Source organism: Meriones unguiculatus, chromosome 8 (genome assembly GCF_030254825.1).
Source record: "Meriones unguiculatus strain TT.TT164.6M chromosome 8, Bangor_MerUng_6.1, whole genome shotgun sequence".
In the NCBI taxonomy this organism is placed as follows: domain Eukaryota; kingdom Metazoa; phylum Chordata; class Mammalia; order Rodentia; family Muridae; genus Meriones; species Meriones unguiculatus.
The window spans coordinates 115,211,504-115,231,038 of NC_083356.1; the positions used below are offsets into that span (position 1 = coordinate 115,211,504).

General features: G+C 43.8%; 1 protein-coding gene across 8 annotated transcripts in view; it reads left to right on the plus strand.

Moving 5' to 3' along the window:
• Nucleotides 1–19,535, plus strand: part of Znf385b (zinc finger protein 385B) — a 383,942-nt gene that overhangs the window by 280,476 nt on the left and 83,931 nt on the right. For 7 of the 8 annotated variants that reach the window (XM_060390400.1, XM_060390401.1, XM_060390399.1 and 4 more), the window contains one exon: nucleotides 15,482–15,624. The exons of the other annotated variant lie outside the window; for it this stretch is intronic. In XM_060390400.1, coding sequence (XP_060246383.1) covers nucleotides 15,482–15,624 — 143 coding nt within the window. The remainder of the gene's footprint in view (nucleotides 1–15,481; nucleotides 15,625–19,535) is intronic. 8 annotated transcript variants of the gene reach the window in all.

The window sequence follows — 19,535 nt, forward strand, 5'->3', positions numbered from 1 at the left end:
CTCTTGGGCATAGAACTCCCATGGGACAGTGGGTAAGCTTAGCAACCCCAGAGGAGTAGTGGGTGCTGGGAGGGGGGGGGGGAGGCTATTGAGCATAAAATAGGTGTTTGCGACAACCTCCTCACTCCTTCTTGAAAGTCACCACTTTATTTTCTCATGATTTCTCCCCCTTTTCCTTTGACTGCTGTTTGTAAGACATGAATAAGTGTTACTGTTCGGAAAGGACCCGGGAACCCACGGCGGAGGGAAGGGAAGATGTGTTTACCTTCTAGTCCCCGGCAGGATTGTAGGTGGTTTGGAAAACATTGAAACAGCACCAGGTTCCCGTGTTCTGCCTCCCTGGCGGATTAGAGGTGTAAACACCAGGAGTTCAGTGAACTCTTGCAACAAAAAGCCGTGTGCTGGAGCCAAAGCTCACTAGTTTTCCCAAGGTCCTTCAGGCCCTGTGATGTGTGTGACCTCGGAGGCTGTGGGGCTGAGCGTAGTCATCACTTAGGCTGGCGCCTGATTTGAGAAGTTTTGTCTAGTCCTCTCTCTACTGTTGTTAGCATTTCGTATGATGGCCTTCTCCACACATTTGTTATGGGTACATGTGATACGTACGTGTGTGTTCATGTGTGTACATGCACAGGGAGACCAGAGGTCTGACACGCTCCTCCTTGCATCTTGTGATAGTCTCCTGTGGAACCTGAAGCTCAAGCTCACTGACTGAGCGAGGCTCCCTAGCCAAGGAGCTCCAGGGATCCAAATCTGGGTGCTCACAAACGAAGCCACCCCCCACAAGGCCCTGCATGTTTACTTTTTTTTATGAAATTGTTTACCCATGAATATTACTTCATTTAAAAAAGCATGGACAATGATACTCTATCCTATAAATATGTATGTCAGAAGTCTACTTAACAGACAGTAGGACCATGAGCCCTGAAGTGAGAAGCGATAGTGCTTGTGTCACCCCAGGACGAACTGCTAAGTTTCTGTAAGAATACACCCTAAAAGTCCATAGTGTGTCTACATCCCTAACTTGTCCTACTCTCTCACAAGTTCATCAGATACCACTGTGGATGCATATAGGAGGCCAAACCTTTGTTGGTACAGCCAGCACAACCACGTGAGCCACGACTACAGGTGTGTGGCCTAACAGACATGTTGTGTCTTGACCAGATCCTTGTGTCATCTCAGACTCTTCATTTATAATGCAATAATGCAAGTTGTGAGAACACACAGCAGAGCTTCAAAGGAGGTGGATGCGGATGCTCGTGGGCACTTTCCCGTTCCCAGTGCTTTTAGGGTGAGGGACGGACAAGGAGACAGGAGAGAGAACACAGACAGAAGAAGAGATGCAAGGCAAGAAAGACTAGCAGACTGGGGGTCGGGGTGGGGATGGCGATGGATAAGAGAAAGACAGAGATCTGAGTTGTTAGAAAAGAGACAGACAGAGCAATCCAAGCTTGAAAATGCATAGATATTATGCAATTTTGAAACTTTACCTGGAATACACTTCATCAAAGTAAACTCGGTGAGTACCATGTCCATTTTTATGTTGTTTTTTTTTTCTTTGCCTTGCTGTAGTTTAAAGCAGGCATTGCTTAAAAAGCTGTGTGAAGTCCAAAAGAGAATACGAGTTAAAATAAATGGGTTCTGAAAGAAAATATTTCCATTCCTTTGCTGCCTTATGCCATAAATCATTGAAAGGAAGAATAATGAGTACTATGATAAAATTCTTCACTTTTGTGGGATTCCTCATTAAAAGCCCATTGTGTCCATCCCTCCTCATAGTTTTCTGATGAGCTCAGTATTGCACAGGGATAAGCAATTCCAAGAGAAGAAAGCATACAAGAAGCCAGTCATGAACCTAGAAAATTAGTTTATTGAATGAGCAACGGAGAGACATTTGAGAAGTCAAAAAGATATTCCATGTAAGAAATATTATCTAGCTTAAAAAAAAACACACACATCGTTTGCAGTAATGTGGATGAAACTTAGTATGATGAGCTAACTAGATAAGCCAGTCAGAGAGAAAAATGTCACCCATCTTCTCTGTGGAATATTTAACAAGATTGGAAAGCATAAAAAGGGGAGAGCAGGAAGCTTACCTGAGAAGTGGGAGCGGGGAGGGCAGGGGGAGTGTAGGCCAGAGGCGCAGACCTGCATTTACACAGGAAGGCTAAATCCAGGGCTGCACAGACAGCGCAAAGACAGCCTTAGTTAGTGATACCACTTGGTGTGCCGGAGAGTCCCTCGGGAGAGATTGCAGGCGCCGTCAGCACACACGAAGGTAATTGTAGGATGATGTCAAACTGCTTACCCATAGCCAGCACCTGAGGACTCTGAGCATAGCAATCACTATGTAGATGATGGTAGAAAACCTTCTACTACGTGGAGAACAGCGAGAAAACACTAAAGTCCAGTTATAAAATAAAAACTGCAATGACTTTGATAAATATGTTCTCTAATTAAAAAGGAAAGAAGGAAGGATGGAAGGACGGATCAACAGGCAAACTTGGGAGAAAGCCTCACCAGTAAAGTGGCCTTGTCAGGGCACCCTGAGTAAAATCTCCAGAACCCAATGAAAAAAAACAAAAAACAAACAAAAAATAAAACAAAACAAATAAAAAATCAGGAACGGGCATGGTGGCTTGTGCTTTGTAACCCCAGGGTTTGGGAAGCAGAGACATCCGGACTCCCTGGCCAGACAGCCTAACCTACTTGTTGAGTTCTAGGTCAGTCAGAGACCCTGTCTTAAATGTAAAGTAAAAATGTAAAAATAAGCAATGATGCCTTGGAACTGCATTCAAGGTTGATCACACACATATATGCACATGTACCAACACACACTCACACACACACACACACACACACACACACACACACACACACACACACGTGCGTGCGCGCGCGCGTACGTGTATCTGCACATACGTGAACACACACACGAAGAAGAAAGAAATCCCGTAAGAGAAGAACTAGAACAAAGGTGGTGTGATCTCACAGAGTGAACACTGCACAGGGCAGGCATGTCACTTCTGAAGAATCACTCGGTGCACACAGCCCTGGGTGTCCGTGCTGGGCCTTATCTGATGCTGTTTTGCATATCACTGTGGGCTCAGGAACTGCTGCCTGACTGAAACAAGTAGAATCAATTGCTAGGATGTCAGGGGTGGCAGAGATCCAAGTCAAGCCAGGCATTGGCCCAGTCTGCTAAACACCCACTAAAGCCCCTGCGGAGTATAAGCACCGGGCTACAGAACTCTCCCCTTTGTCATGGTGACGGTCATAGCAAGGTATTCTGGTGGCACAGCTCCTGTGTTTGGAGGAGTTTGGTGCTCTGCCTCGCTAGGTTGTTGCTGCTCCTGTAATTTTTGCTTTGTTCTCTACACAAGAAAAAGATGATGGGGGTGGACCTTCTAGCAGATAAATCCAGGAAATTCTAAATAAGCAAATGGTGTTGATCCCAGTCCTTTTTGTAAACCTAAGACACATTCAACCACCATGCTCCCTTCCATCTCCTGTCCCAGCCCTGTGTCACCTCATTACTCAAACCTGCTCACCCTTCCACTGGCATGGGGCGGTTACACACCCCAGTGGCAGGACTCCCTGAGGGTGTAACAGCGTCTTCATGCTTCTTGGGTCAGCTAGGAACCGTGTCTGCTCCTGGGCAGGAGCGGCTTCTTTGATGGGAGAGGTGACCGGGAGAATCCACCCTGTCTGATGATGGCTCTCATGGTTGTTAACAGGCCATTGGCAGTTTTCCTGAATGCCCGGTAGCTGTTATGACGATGACCATGAAGAGGGGCATGCACAGGGGGCCAGAGTGGTGTTTGCTGTTTCTATCTATTATTCCCAGCAGTGCTTTCGGGGAGTCCATTGCTTTCTGGGGGTAGGGGATGACAACAGTTTTTTTTAATAGCTTTGAAGTATTTGGTTAATATTTAAACCCAGGAAACCTGTCCCTCTTTACCAAGGTGGAAATAGAAGGCTCAGACAGAGCAAATACTGTGTTTCCTTACATTGAGCAAGCTTGGGGGAGGGTATCTTTTTAAGAGTATAATTTATGTAACACACAATTCCTCCCCACCCACCCATTTTGAGTTCTTAAATGTAAATAGCCTAAATATTGAATGCAGGAACTGAAATTCTTTCTCACCAGGGCGTGACGGCATTTTGTGTCCTGGAGCTGGAATTTACAGCAGCAGCTGGTATACTGACCTCCTGAGAGGCTGTATCCAGCCCCCGTCCTGCTGGCACTTTGTTCGAGGCTGGCCCAAAAAGAGCCAGAGGCCAGAAGGGCCTGCTGCTTTGATCTGCTCCAGCAGAAGGCCAGTTGCCATTGCTTGGGAAAAAAATCTTTTCAGAGAGTGAGTTCATTGCAGCTCGGATGGTGCTTCTGTGTGAACCCACCAACCCAAGCGTGGGCGTCCTACCTCAATGCTGTTGGAATTTGTTGTATTGATCCAAGCCCTGTGTTTAAAAGCCTGGTTTTAATGGACTCTGTTGGTCTCTCCCGTTCCCATTGGGGAAATTAGAAGACATATTCAAAATGAGGTGTTGTGATCAATCCTCTGCTCTTCTTTAAACTGAGGAGAAATACCAGTCCTTGGCCACGTCAGTTTTTCTTTTATTTGATTTTCTTTTCCTTAATTATTCATAGTGACAAAAAAAGCTGACATTAAAATCTCCCTTTAAAAAAGTGTTGGGTTTTCCCCCCTCTGTTGAAGTTCAAAGTTAGAAAGCAAAATAGAGCAATACACACTTAAACGGTGGAAACCAACGATGCCTTCTGGGGTGGTACATGTCTCTAATGTCAGTTGGTGAGAGGTAGAAAGAACAAGCGATCAGTGGTCTCAGCAACACAGTGAGTTCAAACATTCAAGGCCAACCTGGGCTACAAGAGACCCCGCCTCCTGTCTCATCCCTCTCTAACCCCCTCGAGAAAGAAGATAAAAACAATAACTCGTAATTCTTAATGCAACTTAGGTTGTAACCAACTTAAATATTCAAAACGATGGCACTGGGCTGTGGCCTCTGACTTTATTCACCAGCCACGTGCTGTGGTAAGATCTCATTTTACTCAAATAAAATGCCAACTATGTTTATCTATACGATATTTACCTCTAATATTATATGAGATAGAACTTTCCTAGGAATATATGATCAATTGGGAAACACAGTTGTCTTTTTTAGGGAAGTCTGTATTTTTAGGACACTAACTAAAGTAAGCCATAGCGCCGTGGTGCTGTGTGGGGACAGCAAACCCTTGATGTGTTTATCACATAAAGCTTGCAGACAGCATGGAAGTCTGGATACCAAGGCTGGCAGGCACTGCACTGACAGCCGAGGACCATCCCTCTGAGTCTTCTGGCCAAAAGAATGTCACCAGGCTCCTGTGACCTCTCAGCCATGCCTGTCCTCAGACAGTTTTAGTACATCCATGTCTGGAGATCATTCTGGCTTCTCTAAACAGTTGGTAATTCAGGAACCAACACATGACATTCCCTTTGGATAAGTCAGGTGTATTAAAACGCTGCTTTCAAAGCTTGAGAGGGCATCTGTTTGAAGCTGCTTTCCCTTCTGTGAGTCTTCCATCTTGCACACTTGTGCTTCCTCCTATCGGGAAACCAGTTGAAGAACTGTAATAAAGCTGAAATATTTCTAATTCAGTTTTGATCATCTAAACTTATACTGTAAAATGCTCCCATTTTTCTCAAAAGATCCCAGCTGCAGCAAAACATGTCGCGTGCTTACATAAACCATAATGTGCGCCACATTGTAAATAAATCTCACTTGTTCTTCCAACATTTAAAATATAAGAAATCCAGTATGTGGGCCAGGTAGTCAGAGAGAAATCCATCGCTACCTGGCTGTGTGTACTGTACTGCCACAGCATGAGAAAAGCCTTCCTGATGGATTCATCATTTTGTAGAAAAGCTGTGCATTACAACTAAACTGAAGGGCACTGTGGCTTACAGTCCATCAGGACAGGACTCCACTGCTGTCTTCTCATGCAGAACATCTCACTGCGTGCACACCGGAGCACTGGGCTTCCGAGGAGTCCTTTGTCAATGCATCATTCCCCCAGGTTCCTACAGTACCATGTACTGAGGAGTCTCTCTGTGGGATGAGGGGCCTCTAAGGCCCAGAAGCCAACAGTTAAAATTATAGAGACTCAGAAGGCTGCAGAGATAGCTCAGAGGCTGAGAAGACCCAGGTTCAATCCCCAGCACCTACCTCGAAGCTTCCAGGGAATCTGATGTCTTCTCCTGCCCCCTTGGGCACAGCGCACATATATGGTATATAGCAAAACACTGCTACATGTTAAATAAAATAACAATCTTTTTTTAATCATGTAGCCTCAGACTTCCAGACACATACTAGCCCATTGGACATCGTTGGATGTCTGTCCCAAATTTCCTAAGAACATGCCAAAATCAGGGAATTCCTATTAACTGACAAGTCACTTAGAGGGCAGTCGAGCTGGTCATGGAAAAGGGAACTCAAATCTCACCAAATGTGCTATAATAACCTGAAAATATTTGGAAACGTCCTTCCTATTGAAGAGGTTTTTTTTCTTTATAAAAATGATGTACTTAATCTTGTTTTATGTGCATTGGTGTGAAGGTTACAGATCCCCTGGAACTGGAGTTACAGACAGTTGTGAGCTGCCTGTGGATGCAGGAACTGAACCCCAGTTGTCTAGAAGGGCAGCCACTGCTCTTAACCACCGAGCCAGAGTTCCAGCCCTGAGAGGTTTTGTTTTTCCTTATTTGTGGAAATGTTTTCTTAACCATACTGATCCTGTTTGTAGAAACAGCTGTTAATATACACAGGAAGGCGCCTGGGAGCTCTATTGTTGCAATAGGTTAGCACACAGGACTTGACAGAAAGGTGTCTTGTGCACAGTTGAAGAAATGTAAAAAAAAAAAAAAAAAAAAAAAAAAAAAAAAGCACACCAATATCCCTGGTCTTCAGAAGAAGGAAAAGGCATTTCTAATATCTGGGAGATGCTGTCAGGCTGTATTCTAGTCACTCCATCCCCCACACACTTCCCTTCTTCCCATAGAGATAGCTGTGGTCCCCAAAATATAGGCTGGTTGTGCCTAGCTGTGCGCTTCTCAAGATGTTATCATCTGTGCCTACTCCGTTAGTCCTTTTCCTCAACATTGTTTTCTCCAAGTGTTCTCTTACTCACTGTTGTATATAATATGGTATTGTTGGTTCTCACTACCAAAGTCCATTGTTATGAATGTTTTGTTATATAAGATCCCAAACGTTCTGTACTTTATGGGCTAACTTACTGTTTTCCAGTTGGGACTACTATTTCTGTGATTATTCTATAATATATACTACTTCTGTCGGCATATCTGGAGGCAGAATTGCCGATGTACCAATCTTAAGGGGATGCTGTCGAACAGTTTTTTCCAAGGAGTTGTAACAATTTATGCTTCATCATTGACTCCTGGCAATGTTTCGTCTCTCTTTCTTCGTTGTAGATCTAATCTCATGACTATATAGTAACATCTCCTTTTAGTCTAGTTCTCTCATCCCAAAAGCATAATAAACCACCTTTTGTAGAATTATTGGCCATTTCAATAGGTTATCTCCAATTCCTTGAAGGTGTTGACTTTTGTTTTGTTTTTCTTCTTCTTCTTTTCCTTTTCCTTTTTTTTTCTTTTTCTTTTCTTTTCTTCTTTTCTTTTTCTATATCCTTGTTCTTAGTAAGGTAGATTCTTCAATCTTTTCCTTTCATGATCAATACCTTCAATTTACTGCTTAAGAAACCTTGTCTTATTCCAAGGTTATAAAGATGCTCCAGTTTTTCTCTTTATTATTTTATCTCTGATCCACAAACCCTGAGGAAAACCTGAGAGTCTACACTGATCCATATAAATATGTTTGGCTTCTGTGTGCTTATGCAGTGCCACCAAATTCTCCCATATTCATCTTCCAAAACGCTATCCACTCCTTGAGGTTTATCGGAGTAGTCAACCCCCCCAGGCAGGTGTTGATAAACCCAGCTTACAGCAATTCCTTTCTCCTTTGAATCTCCCACACATTGTGTTGATATCACATGGCATCCTGTCCACAAGTCTTGCCTTTTATGATGAATATCAATGGCCTTAACTACTTGTGCTTTCCTGGGGGTGTGTCATGGTATGTGGCACATGAGTAACTGGCCACAGTCATTGATGCATTCACAACACTGGCTGTGTCTCAAGCACAATGCTCAGCACTTTCCAAAAAAGAGCCCAAAGTTGTGCTTCCCTTGCAAGCAAGTGCTCTTGCATTTGAACTGCATCCTTACTGCTGGTGGTAGGACCTTTTCACCTAACAAATATTGCGTTTCCTACTTTATGTAGTCATGATCTAGGATTTCTAATCAGAGGAACAAAAACTTGGACCCATGCTGTCCTAGTTAGGGTTTTATTGCTGTGAAGAGGCACCATGAGCACGGCAGCTCTTATAAAGGAAAGCATTTAACTGGGACTGGTTTACAGTTCAGAGGTTTAGTCCATTATTATGGCGGGAAGCATGGTTACACACAGGCAGACACGGCTCCAACAGCAGCAGAAGACAGACTGTGTTCCACACTGGGCATAGCTTGATCATAAGAGACCTCAAGGCCTGCTCCATAGTGACACACTTCCTCCAACAAGGCCACACCCCTAATAGTGCCACTGCCTTTGGGCCAAGCATTCAAACACATGAGTTTGTGGGGGTCATCCTTGAGTTTGTGGGGGTCATCCTTGAGTTTGTGGGGGTCACTCCTATTCAGACCACCACACAGGCTGTAGCTCCTATTAAATGATACAAACTTGATGGGTTATTTAATAGTTTAAAATAAAACAAGGGGTACAGATCACCTGCATAGTAGCTAGCATGTAGTAGAATCTCAGTAATGCTTGCATTTATTATATTAGTATTTTCCTGTTCTTTCTTAAAAGTAAAATAAGTCCTGACACAGTTTATAAACCCATCAATACTGTACCTTATGAGTCCCTTTTAACTATTTATTGACTGAAATAATAAGACTCTTTGGGGAAGAAGAATTTTAACCCAGCAACATGGCTTCTCTGGCAAGGGGTCTGATCCAAAGACCTTCTGGGACTATGTGATCCAGTTGGAACGTGGGCACGATCTGGATTACAGTATGATCTGGCTGGAATACAGACACATCCATAGTATACACCTTTAATCCATGAAAGTGAAAGTGACATCTAATTGAGGGGCAGACAAAGCAGCAAATCAGGGGAAGATTTGACAGAATGAGTCAGAGATAGGATATGTCCAGCTTTCACCAGAATAGAACAGGAAAGAGAGGCTACTCAAGAGCAGCGCAGGGAGAGAGGAGGTTTTTTACTAAGAGTTTTTTACTGAGAGATTTTTACTAGGACAGTTTTATAGAGACAAGTTGCAGAAAGAATTGGCTAGACACAGGTGAAAACAGAATGAGGCAGAGAATGAGAAGGAGCCAGAATATTAAAAACATGTTACCAGGGTTAGTTTGAGGTCAGGTAGAGCAATTCAGTCAGAATCCAAGAGAAGCCAGTTTAAATCAGTCGCTTGGAAAGGAGTTTGGGCCCAAACTGCTGAGTTGAACGAGCAAGCAAGAGTTTAGAAAGAGCTAGAAAGGCTCAGGCATGGCTCTCATCCCCTCATCTGAGGAAGTAAAAACATTTACAGAGAATTATTTTTAAGTCAATATATGCTAGAGCGAGGTCTCATAGAACTTTTTAAAAAATCTTACACATTTTAGTTATCTCAGTATCAGACATTATGTTAATGTCAAGAGTTTTAGTTAATTCAGAGCAGCAAAGAATTTTTGTTTGCATATTTAACATGTTAAATAGCTTGGCTTTTGGTTCAAATCTTTTTCTTTACAGCTGGAGAAAATACTTAGATAGTGAGAGTGTCTTCAGCAATATCCCGGTAATAAAAACCAGGAGCCAGAAGTCAAAACGCCTGGATTTGAAGTCTTGCACCTGCATATATAAACTATGTGAAGTTGGAGTCACTCTGTGCCTCAGTTTCCCATCTCTGAAATCAGGCTAATAATCTCTTGTTGTTTTGGGGGCTGTTGTAAAGATTGGATGAGTTTACAAGTATAAATATATATGTGGATAGGAATATACACTGATATGCGTATCTATATACATGTGTGCATATTAACATCTGTCCCATGGTCCATAGTTCTGTGCTACAATCCTATAGCTATTTTGGAAGCAAAGCTATCTCAGTCTCACCCTTTATTGACATATCTACTTCCTAGGGGTCATGCTTGCTCAGTAGACCTCTTAGTCTTCTGTGTGTTCCTGACACACAGACTGGGAGAAGAGTGGGAGATGCTTGGCTGTTGGTTGGGCTGGTCAGCAGGAAAGATTTACAAAGTGAGGGGTCACAAAGCTGGGAAAACAATGAAGAGAAAAAAATTGAACTGCCACACATTTTAATTTCTTTAGAGATATCTTTGGGAGGTCCATACTTGGCGTTTCTGGCATGTTACGTTTTCTGTTAGTACCTGCTGGAAGGTACTAGACCTGGCAATGGCATGAGGAGGAAGTCCTGCATGGTAAAGAACAGATTTTATCCCACTCTGTAAACATTTCTTCATTTGGGTTGTCTGGCTCTCATTTCTAAGAGTTAGGTACTGTGTTTGTTTCTGTTATGGCACAAAGATGAGGCACCAGGAAGCCTTGGGATTATAATGTAAAAGGGCCTTCAAGATCACATTTCTAAAGGTCAGAGACTAAGGCAATAATTCCAAGTGTCACTTGGCCCTCAAATGAGCTTTCATTGTGATGGATTATGACATAATCCATTGACATGATAAGGTACCTATTATGTTACGGAGGCGGCTGGCTGAAATAATAGGATTTTTTTATGATCACAGTGGTGAGTCTTTCGCGTATTACTGGCTTCATAGATAGATAAATATAACTTCTATTTGTTGGGACTCCAGAAACTGCAACTGTGCCCCCAAAGTAGGGTACCTTGCCAGGGTGAGCATGGTAAATTAACAAGTGGAAGGCCTTAAAAACTTGGGCCCAAGGTGTCTCTCTCCTCTGACCTTGAACACTGAAATCAGCTATTGCTCCCTCCCTTTTCTTCCTTCCCCACTTCCTCTTCCCCCTTTACATTTCTTCTCAAGGGAAACATCTCCCCACCCCCCAACCCCCAACCCTCAACCCCAATTCACCAGAACCAAAGAAGTGTGTGTTTCATTTTAACAGGCAGTTTGATGAATATACATGATATAAACAGCCTCATCAAGTAAAGTGAAACCCTGTTTTGACTTCATTCATTTATATGAAACTCAGTACTTTGCACACTGGCCTAAAAAAGTTAGTTTCCTAGATTGCTTTGTAAGGCTGTGATAAAATACTGACCAAATCAACTTGAGGGAGAAGGGGTTTATTTCATCTTACAAGTTACAGTCCAGTATCAGGGTAATTGAGGCAGGAACAGTAGCAGAGACTGTAGAGGAACCACAGACGCTTGCTGCCATGGCTTGCTCAATCTTCTCAGAGAGAAGGTATGTGTGCACCAGCCACATATCAACCATTACCAAGAAAAAGCCCTACAGGTAGGCCTGCAGGCCAGTCTGACAGAGGCAATTCCTCAATTCAGGTTCTCTATTGGGAGGTGACTCTAGTTTGTGTCTAGTTGACAAAAAACAAAACAAAACAAAACAAAACTACCCAGCATAGTTAGTAATTTAAAAAAAAAGAGAAGATCTGTTGATGCTGGAGAGACAGCTCATTGGAGAGGGATGCTTGCTGAGTTTGCATCCCAACACCATTGAGAAGTTCCTCAGGGTACGCTGCTCCTGTCACCCTAGTGTTGGAAGTTGCTGGGTGGCAGGGCTCAGGGATAGGAGGACCGCTGGAGCCTGTTGTCTGCCCAGCGTAGGTAGCTCCAAGTTCAGTGAGAGACCCTGCCTCAAAAAGCAGTGAGTCAGGAAGTGACACAATAGGCTACCTGTCTTCCTCCTCTATGCACAACTGACCCACTCCTCAACTGCGCCTTTACCAGATCCACACACATGCACACAATTTAGAGCGACAGCTATTGCTGAGCAGTTACAGAAAAGTCAAAAGCTGGTGGCAGTTTTTACCAGTAGAACACATCCAGGTGCCTGGGTGTGTACCAGGGCCTGTCTTCACACCTTCCCTCTAATCTTAAGCACGCTTTTTATCTTAATAAACTGCATTTTACTTAATAACCCCCTTTTCCCCTTACCCCCCAAGTCTGTTCTTTTTAAAAAGTTAAATATTGGTCCTAACTCATGAGAACAGCAATGCAAAGGGGGCAGTTTTACATGAAAATGCTCGTTATTGTATTATTAACCTTTCCTTCTTTCTTAAAAATCTCAGCAAGTCTGACTTTTAGAAAAATTGAACATTTTCTTGCAGGGTGAATGCACTTTAGCCAAATTTCTGCTCACAACCCTTACTGACTTAGAGGTACCCAAAGGTGACAAGAAAGGCTTGCCAGGAGTAGCAAAATCTGGAATAAAGTGACAGAGGATCAAAGCATGAAATAATTTGTGACCAGGAAAAAAAAAAAAAAGCTCTTTGTCTTTTTGTCTTTTATTTCCATCTGCAGAAGTGTCTTTGGAAGCAGTCAGTCTTGGTGAATCAATACTAAAAAAAGAAAAGAAAAGAAAACAGCCAAACTAAGGCGAAGGTATAGATGGAAGCATGTTCAGAAGATCCATCAGTACTTTAAAACAATCTGTGTTTAACGTGGCAAATTGTGGGTCATTAAGATGCTAATGAAATGGTAAACAGCTGCTAAGTTTTTATGCTAATGAGTGGAAGAAGCTAAGTAGTTCTCCAGCCTCCCGTCTATTAGCATAGAGATGTGATTGGGTAAGGAGGATTGCAGAACATTCTGACCTTCCTTGATGGAGCAATCTGTTGGTGAGTTTCTCCACTGCATTCGATTTGGTTTGAGTTTGTTATTACAGAGTGACTCTCAGCAGGCCCTGGGGGCATCTGTATTGCACAGCTATCACAGCTACCACTGAGGCCTTATAAATGCAACTTGGCTTCCCTTTCAGAGACCCGCAGCCACAAAGGAGTTGTGTTTGTTCAGTAGGTGGCTTAGACTAATTCTACCTACTAACACTTTGTACTTTAGAATTCTAATAATTATCATGATGATAAACCACTAATGGCCATTTTCTGTAGCTTTCTGTTCAGCTACGATTAAAAAAAAAAGTCCTTTCAGATATGCCTCTGCGACATTTTGATGCAATGATGTAATATGTCATCTTGGATCTTCAAGCTTGAAGTTAGCAGTGGAGGTAGCATTTCCTGATTAGGAAAGTAATATGAAATTAAATGCCAGTGGTATGTGCATGCCAGGTCAAACCTGATTATCTAATTGAGCATCAGAAAAAGAAAAAAACAAATCTCTGTTTCATCTATACTCTTTCCTGATTCTCTACTGAATCCTCATTTCATAGCCTAATGTCTATGGCTGACCCAAATGGCTATTACCCCAAAAGAGACCCTTTTCTCTCCTTTTTCTTTATACATATACATGTATTGCATATATATATATATATACATGCATATATTTGTGTATGTATATCATGTACATATATATATATATATGATCAATGTAAATGAGCTATAGCACTCAGTTCAACACAGTTGCCAATACTGTCCACACCTGACTGGCAACATACCACCAGTTTCTTTGGAAACTCATTAGCAAAACAAGTTATCACTGAGGCGGGAGCTTCAGTAATTTGGGGACACTGTAAGAGGTTGGTGGACACTTTAAAAATTGGGGCATTCTCTCACACCACTCATTGCTCCTTGAAGCTGGTGAGGAATTCTAGGTGTGAAATTATTGTGTGATACCGGATAGGCAGGCCTGTGGGAACTGAGCCCTTGTGTGCTGATGGTGGTGATGTGAAAGTCTGTGCCCTCTTCACAACACCCACAAAGTGCAACTGATCCAAATGCCCATGACCTGGTAAATGAATATGCAAACTACGGGGAAGTGCCCACAGCAGAGTATCATTGAGCCGTCCACACTGACACTTGCTGTCACAGTCTGACTAAACCTTGAGAGCATTCATCTCAAACCAACGAAGCCAGTCACAAGAGACATGCTGTATGGTTTTAGTTAAATGGCTTGCTCTGGACAGACACATCTGTACATAAAGAAAAGTGATTGCTGGTTGTTTGGGAGCTGGAGATGCTGGGTGAAATGAGTAGAGTTTAAGTCGTGAAAATGTTCTGAATGTAAATAGGATGCTCATTTACCACTCTGTGGATATGCCAAAAACAAAATAACAAAACAAAACAAAAAACTATTGAATTTCTAGTTTAAATGAATGAATTACCTGATATGTGATTAGTATACATACATACATACATACACGAATACATACATACAGGCATGCATGCTACAACTATGTAGATAGCTCAGTTGATAAAGGGCTTGCCATGCACCCGTAAGAACCCGAGTTTGAGCCCCGCTCTCCCACTCGAAAAGCAGCCGTGGTAGCATTCTCTGAGGGGTTACTCCGGCAACCTCAGCTCGGGGAGCCAACAGCAGCAGGACCCTTTGAGCCACTACCAGATGGGACTCAGAAAACAAGGTGGGGGTCCCTAACAAATGACATCCGATGCTGACGTCTGGTCCCTGCATGTGCACACACGTCTGCAGAAGCATGCATGCACACACACAGCAAGCCAGAGCCTGTATCCCAGAGAGCCAAGCAGGCCAGCAAACGTGTCTGTACTCTATGACTGCTAATGACCAGGAAATATGCCAACATCACTCTAAATCAGCAGGTTCCCCCACCAAACCAGCTACTGAAGGAGAGAGCAGCTAACTATTCAAAGGGACAGGTGCCCACAGAACGCAAGTTCACCAGACATAAAAATTAAGACAAAATGTTGAGTTCCCATCGCCAGCTCCCTGTCTGCAGCCAGACCCTAGCCTGCCTTCTTGTATTTTCTAGCCATTCCATGTCTAGACTCCCTCCTTCCCCTGGAGTAAGGACAACGCTGTGATCATTTCTAAGACAACAAACTGAGTTGTAACTGTAGCCTGTACCTGCCAAAGTCCAAGTTTCCTTCCACATAAAAACCCTGGTTAATTATCTCCGATTTGCATAAAATCTGCTGCTGGCCGGTTACTCCGAATACAGAAGAGCATCTTGAAGGGCCCCTCCCTTACTCTCTAGCAGTTTGTGGTTCTGTGGGTTCTCAAAGGTGCCAGGAGAGTCGGGCGCCAGGACACTGCCACTGTGCCACACCTGCTGGTGGCACCTGGACAGTGTGTCCCTGGGAAACCTTTTGCTTGTGCTCAGGACAGTAGTGCGGTGCCCCGTCCGTGAAGAGGCCTTTTTGGCTGTATTTGCCCGGCACTCGCTTCTGCAGGTCGCAGCCGTGAGCTGCGGGCCTGAGGGGGAAGCGGGTGGGAGTGAGAGACTGAATCTGTCTTGTTTTGTTCCCGGCAGGCAGCGCATGCCACACCACTACCCTTCCTGCCCTCGTGCGCACCCCCGCCCTCATGATGCAGCCTTCGCTGGACATCAAGCCGTTTATGTCTTTCCCCGTGGACAGTACTTCTGCTGTCGGGCTCTTCCCAAATTTTAACACGGTGAGTAACCGCCTTCTTGTTTGATTTGCGCCGACTCGGTCTCATTTCTTCCGCCACGCTCCGGGGTGGATCGTGGTGGCTTAGGCGCCCCTCGCTGTGCCGTGGAAAGCGGCCCCCTCTGGAACCCAGCCCAGACAGTGGCTGGCTGGCACGGAGACTTCACGGGTGGCTTCACGGGTGACTGCCAGGGTCCCGCGGTCCGTCCAGCTCTGGTTAGCTTGGCCACGGCCTCGGCGCCTCTGTTGTTCCTGAGGCACTGTTCACACATGCTCAAGAACGCAATTTAGAGACACCGCACCACATTGATTTTTCCAATTCTTGCTATAAAGAAAAATAAAAGCGGCAACTGTGAGCTCCATCTCTCCGGGTGCGTCTGTATCGGGGAGATGTTTTAGATGAAGTGTGCCTTTCATAGAAACAGAGGCTTTCTTTGGGAGCTCTTGTGGCGTTATTGAGTCTAACTGGCTCATTTTAAATCTACGCATCAGTTATCTGTACGCGGTGTAGCCATTCTCCGTTAAACGCAGGTAACGGGTACGAGCGACCTGACCACTCCAACCGGCGTACTCAGTCAGCTGACTTTCTTTCATTCGTTGAAAGACATTTCATAGGCGTGCCAAGCAGAACTGACAACTTTGAGCAGCAGGGTTCTGGGCAGCTTGGAGACTTCTGGCGGGAGAAAGGTTGAACACTGAGGAAACGGTTTGGAGTACATCTGCACCAGAGATGAATAGTCCGGCAGGGCAGGATGGTGGCCATGAATAAGAACCGCGTAGATGCTGCCACGGTGCAAACAAACAATCCAATCGCGTTATCACCAACACCAGACCGTGTGCTCTGGAAGCTTGCCAAATGCCGCCCTCCTCCCCCCCACACCTCCCCTTTGCAAACTTATCTTCTGCAGAAGTGAAAACAGCGAGAGGGTTTTTCCTCAAGGGTTGTAAATAAAATCTGTTGACGAGCCTTCTGTCGGGCCCAGTGCTGTTCGGCAATCAGCTGGGAAAGCGCCAGACAGCCTGGTAAAGGCTCTGCCTTTGACTTAGCGGGGAAACGGTTGAATGTTTCTGTTTTCTGTGGGTTCATTTTCTGGCCAACCCAACAGGCTTTTCTGTTTGGTTTGGGGTTTTGTTCTAAGGCATGAAAAGGTAAATGTGGTTTCTAGTCCAAAGGAGCACAGGACGTAAGATAAATCTCAGGCCCGTCTTGGCCACATGAATGCCCCAGAACTGAGAGTGGGCCCTGCCCGAGGGAGGCGCCGAGCCATTCCAGAAAGCCGGAGTCAGGCCTGCTATGGAGTCCTCCGTCTTTCGGAAGAGTTTGCTGTCACTTGGGATGTCTTCTAGGAATCTGTCTTTTGGTCCCCATGAGTCTGTGGACTACTGCCCAAGGGAGAGACTGTTGATAGCAGCCTGGGCGATGGAGTGAGCCTAAGTGTGTGAGCCTGTGTGTTTACTTTTTAATGCAAGTCTCACACATGACTATTAGCACAAGTGACACAGTTTTGTTTTGTTTTTCAAAATTTCCCCACAGGAAATTAGAGCTGTCTTACAAGCACGGTCTGCTTCAAATAAAACATTCCCACTTAAGGCAAAATGAAAACCTGGTTCTCTGCCCCCGATCACACCCTGCCTCCTTGACTGGGAATGTGCTGTCAGCAGCTGGCACATTTGAAAGCTGCACATCTAACAGATAGACACCTGATTACAGGTGGTTTTTACAACCAGAGATAGTGATGTTCTGCCTGTCATTGTTACAACTTTCAAAATGTCTTTCATGCTAGTGCATCTCTGTTTCCCAGGGAATCATGAAAATAAAGTTTATATTGGCTTATTCTTGCTGCATAGGGCACACAGAGGCACCGAGTTGCCATATTGTTTGTTTATTGTGCATAACAAATTTATGATATAATATGTTGATGAAATTCAGTGAATATTCCTTTTATACCGTTTTCTTCCTTCTTAGAAGAAAATAAGCTCTAAATTTTCAAACACTATCATTGCTTGATTACCACAGTGAAAAAAAAATTGTAAGAAAACCTACCAGAGATACTGATTCTGTTCAGTTTGTTAAATCCAAGTCATACCCCTTCTAGTGCTGTATTAAAATTGAGTCAGCCCTAGTGGGACCTCCCTGATACTGTTGAGCAAAGTGAGCACCAATGGGGCCAAAACAGAAAGATCTTTTCTTCAAAGTCAGCAAAATACACAAAGATACACACACACACACACACACACATACTCAAAACACACACACAGATACAAACACATACACAGGCTTGTGTGTATGTGTAATGTTCTCTGAGTTGCAGTTTAAATGACTGCCCTTTTCCCCCCTGGTTTTTCTGTCCCAGCAGCCAACTCACTCAGGATGTTTCCTAGGAGAATTTGGGGACACCATTAGCCACCTTCCTGAGGAAATGTTTCTGTATCGCTACTAGTTATTACACTAAATTGCCATGTATTTGTGATAACTTCTATCCCTCTGAGTCTTCAGGCCTCAAGACATTGAGGAGTCAGTTCTTGTCACTCCTATTGTCAAGAGGAGGAGCTGGGACTGTATTTCACAATCTTCTGACTATGAAACTTGTGTTCCAGCTCTTTGCGCTGTGGCTCTTTAGGCCCGGTCACTCCCGCTCCATTCACAGGGAACAAAGCCTAATCAGGACTCTTTCTCTGTCCACACTGGACACATGCTAGATCATTTTCTGCAGGACCATGAAGGAAAAGAGGAAATGACTTTTGAATATGGAACACAAGCTTCTATAAGCAGCTCTGCCGAATGTGTACAACAGCTGTAGATCTTGTTGGCAAAGTTCAAAAGTTACTGTGTAGTCTTTCTGTGAGGAACAAGGTGAATTGTGCTGTCATTTATTTTCAGCCAGCACTGTTATTAATAATGATTAAAAAGGGATCAAACTTAATCAATCAAATTTTATCTTAAGAGTAGCAGTAGAATTACTACATTTTAGATAAATGCTTTGAAAATTCCAAGCTTTGTTACCTTAAGTTAATTTAAAATACATATATTTGGGGGCTGGAGTGATATCTCAGTGGTTAAGAGCCCTTGGTGCTTTTGCAGAGGCTCCAAGTGCAATTCCCAGAACCCACATGAACTGGTACACAACTGTCTGTAATTCCAGCTCCAGTAGAGTAGTGCCCTCTTCTGTCCTCCACACACACACACACACACACACAAATGAAGTAATTCTTTTAAAAAGTCATGATCAGGTATGGTGGTGCACACCTTTAATCCCAGCACATAGGCAGTCAGATCTCTGGGAGACCGAAGCCAGCCTGACCTATATATGAATTCCAGGCCAGTCAAGGCTACATAGTGAGACTGTGTTTCAATAAACAAATAATTAATGTTTCTCTTTTGTTTATAGTACAGTGGAATATTACACAATGAATTAGAATTAAAAATGAATTGTGTCACAGTCTAAAACGGGGGTTCTCAACCTTCCTTTATTGCGGTTCCTCATGGTATGGTGAGCCCCAGCCATAAAATTATTTCCACTTATATCTCATAACTGTAATTTTGCAACTGTTATAAATTGTAATGTAAATATCTGATATGCAGGTGGCTTTAGGTGACCTCTGTGAAAGGGTTTGACAATCCCTTTCCCCAAAGGGCCTAAGACCTACAGATTAGGAACCACTGGTCAAAACCCAAATAGGGGTCTTGTTCTTGTATTTATGGTTGTGAGTCATCTCTCCAGCCCAGGTGTCTTGTTTTGTGTTGAATTTATACACTGCAAAATCTACACACATTCCAGCATTCATTTAGAGGTTGTCTTGCCTCAACTCCACAACTGAGAGAATCTCTCTGTGCTATATATGATGAATAAGCAGATGGCTCAGGGGTAAGAGCTCGTACTAACCTCTGAGGGCACCAGGCACACATATGGCACA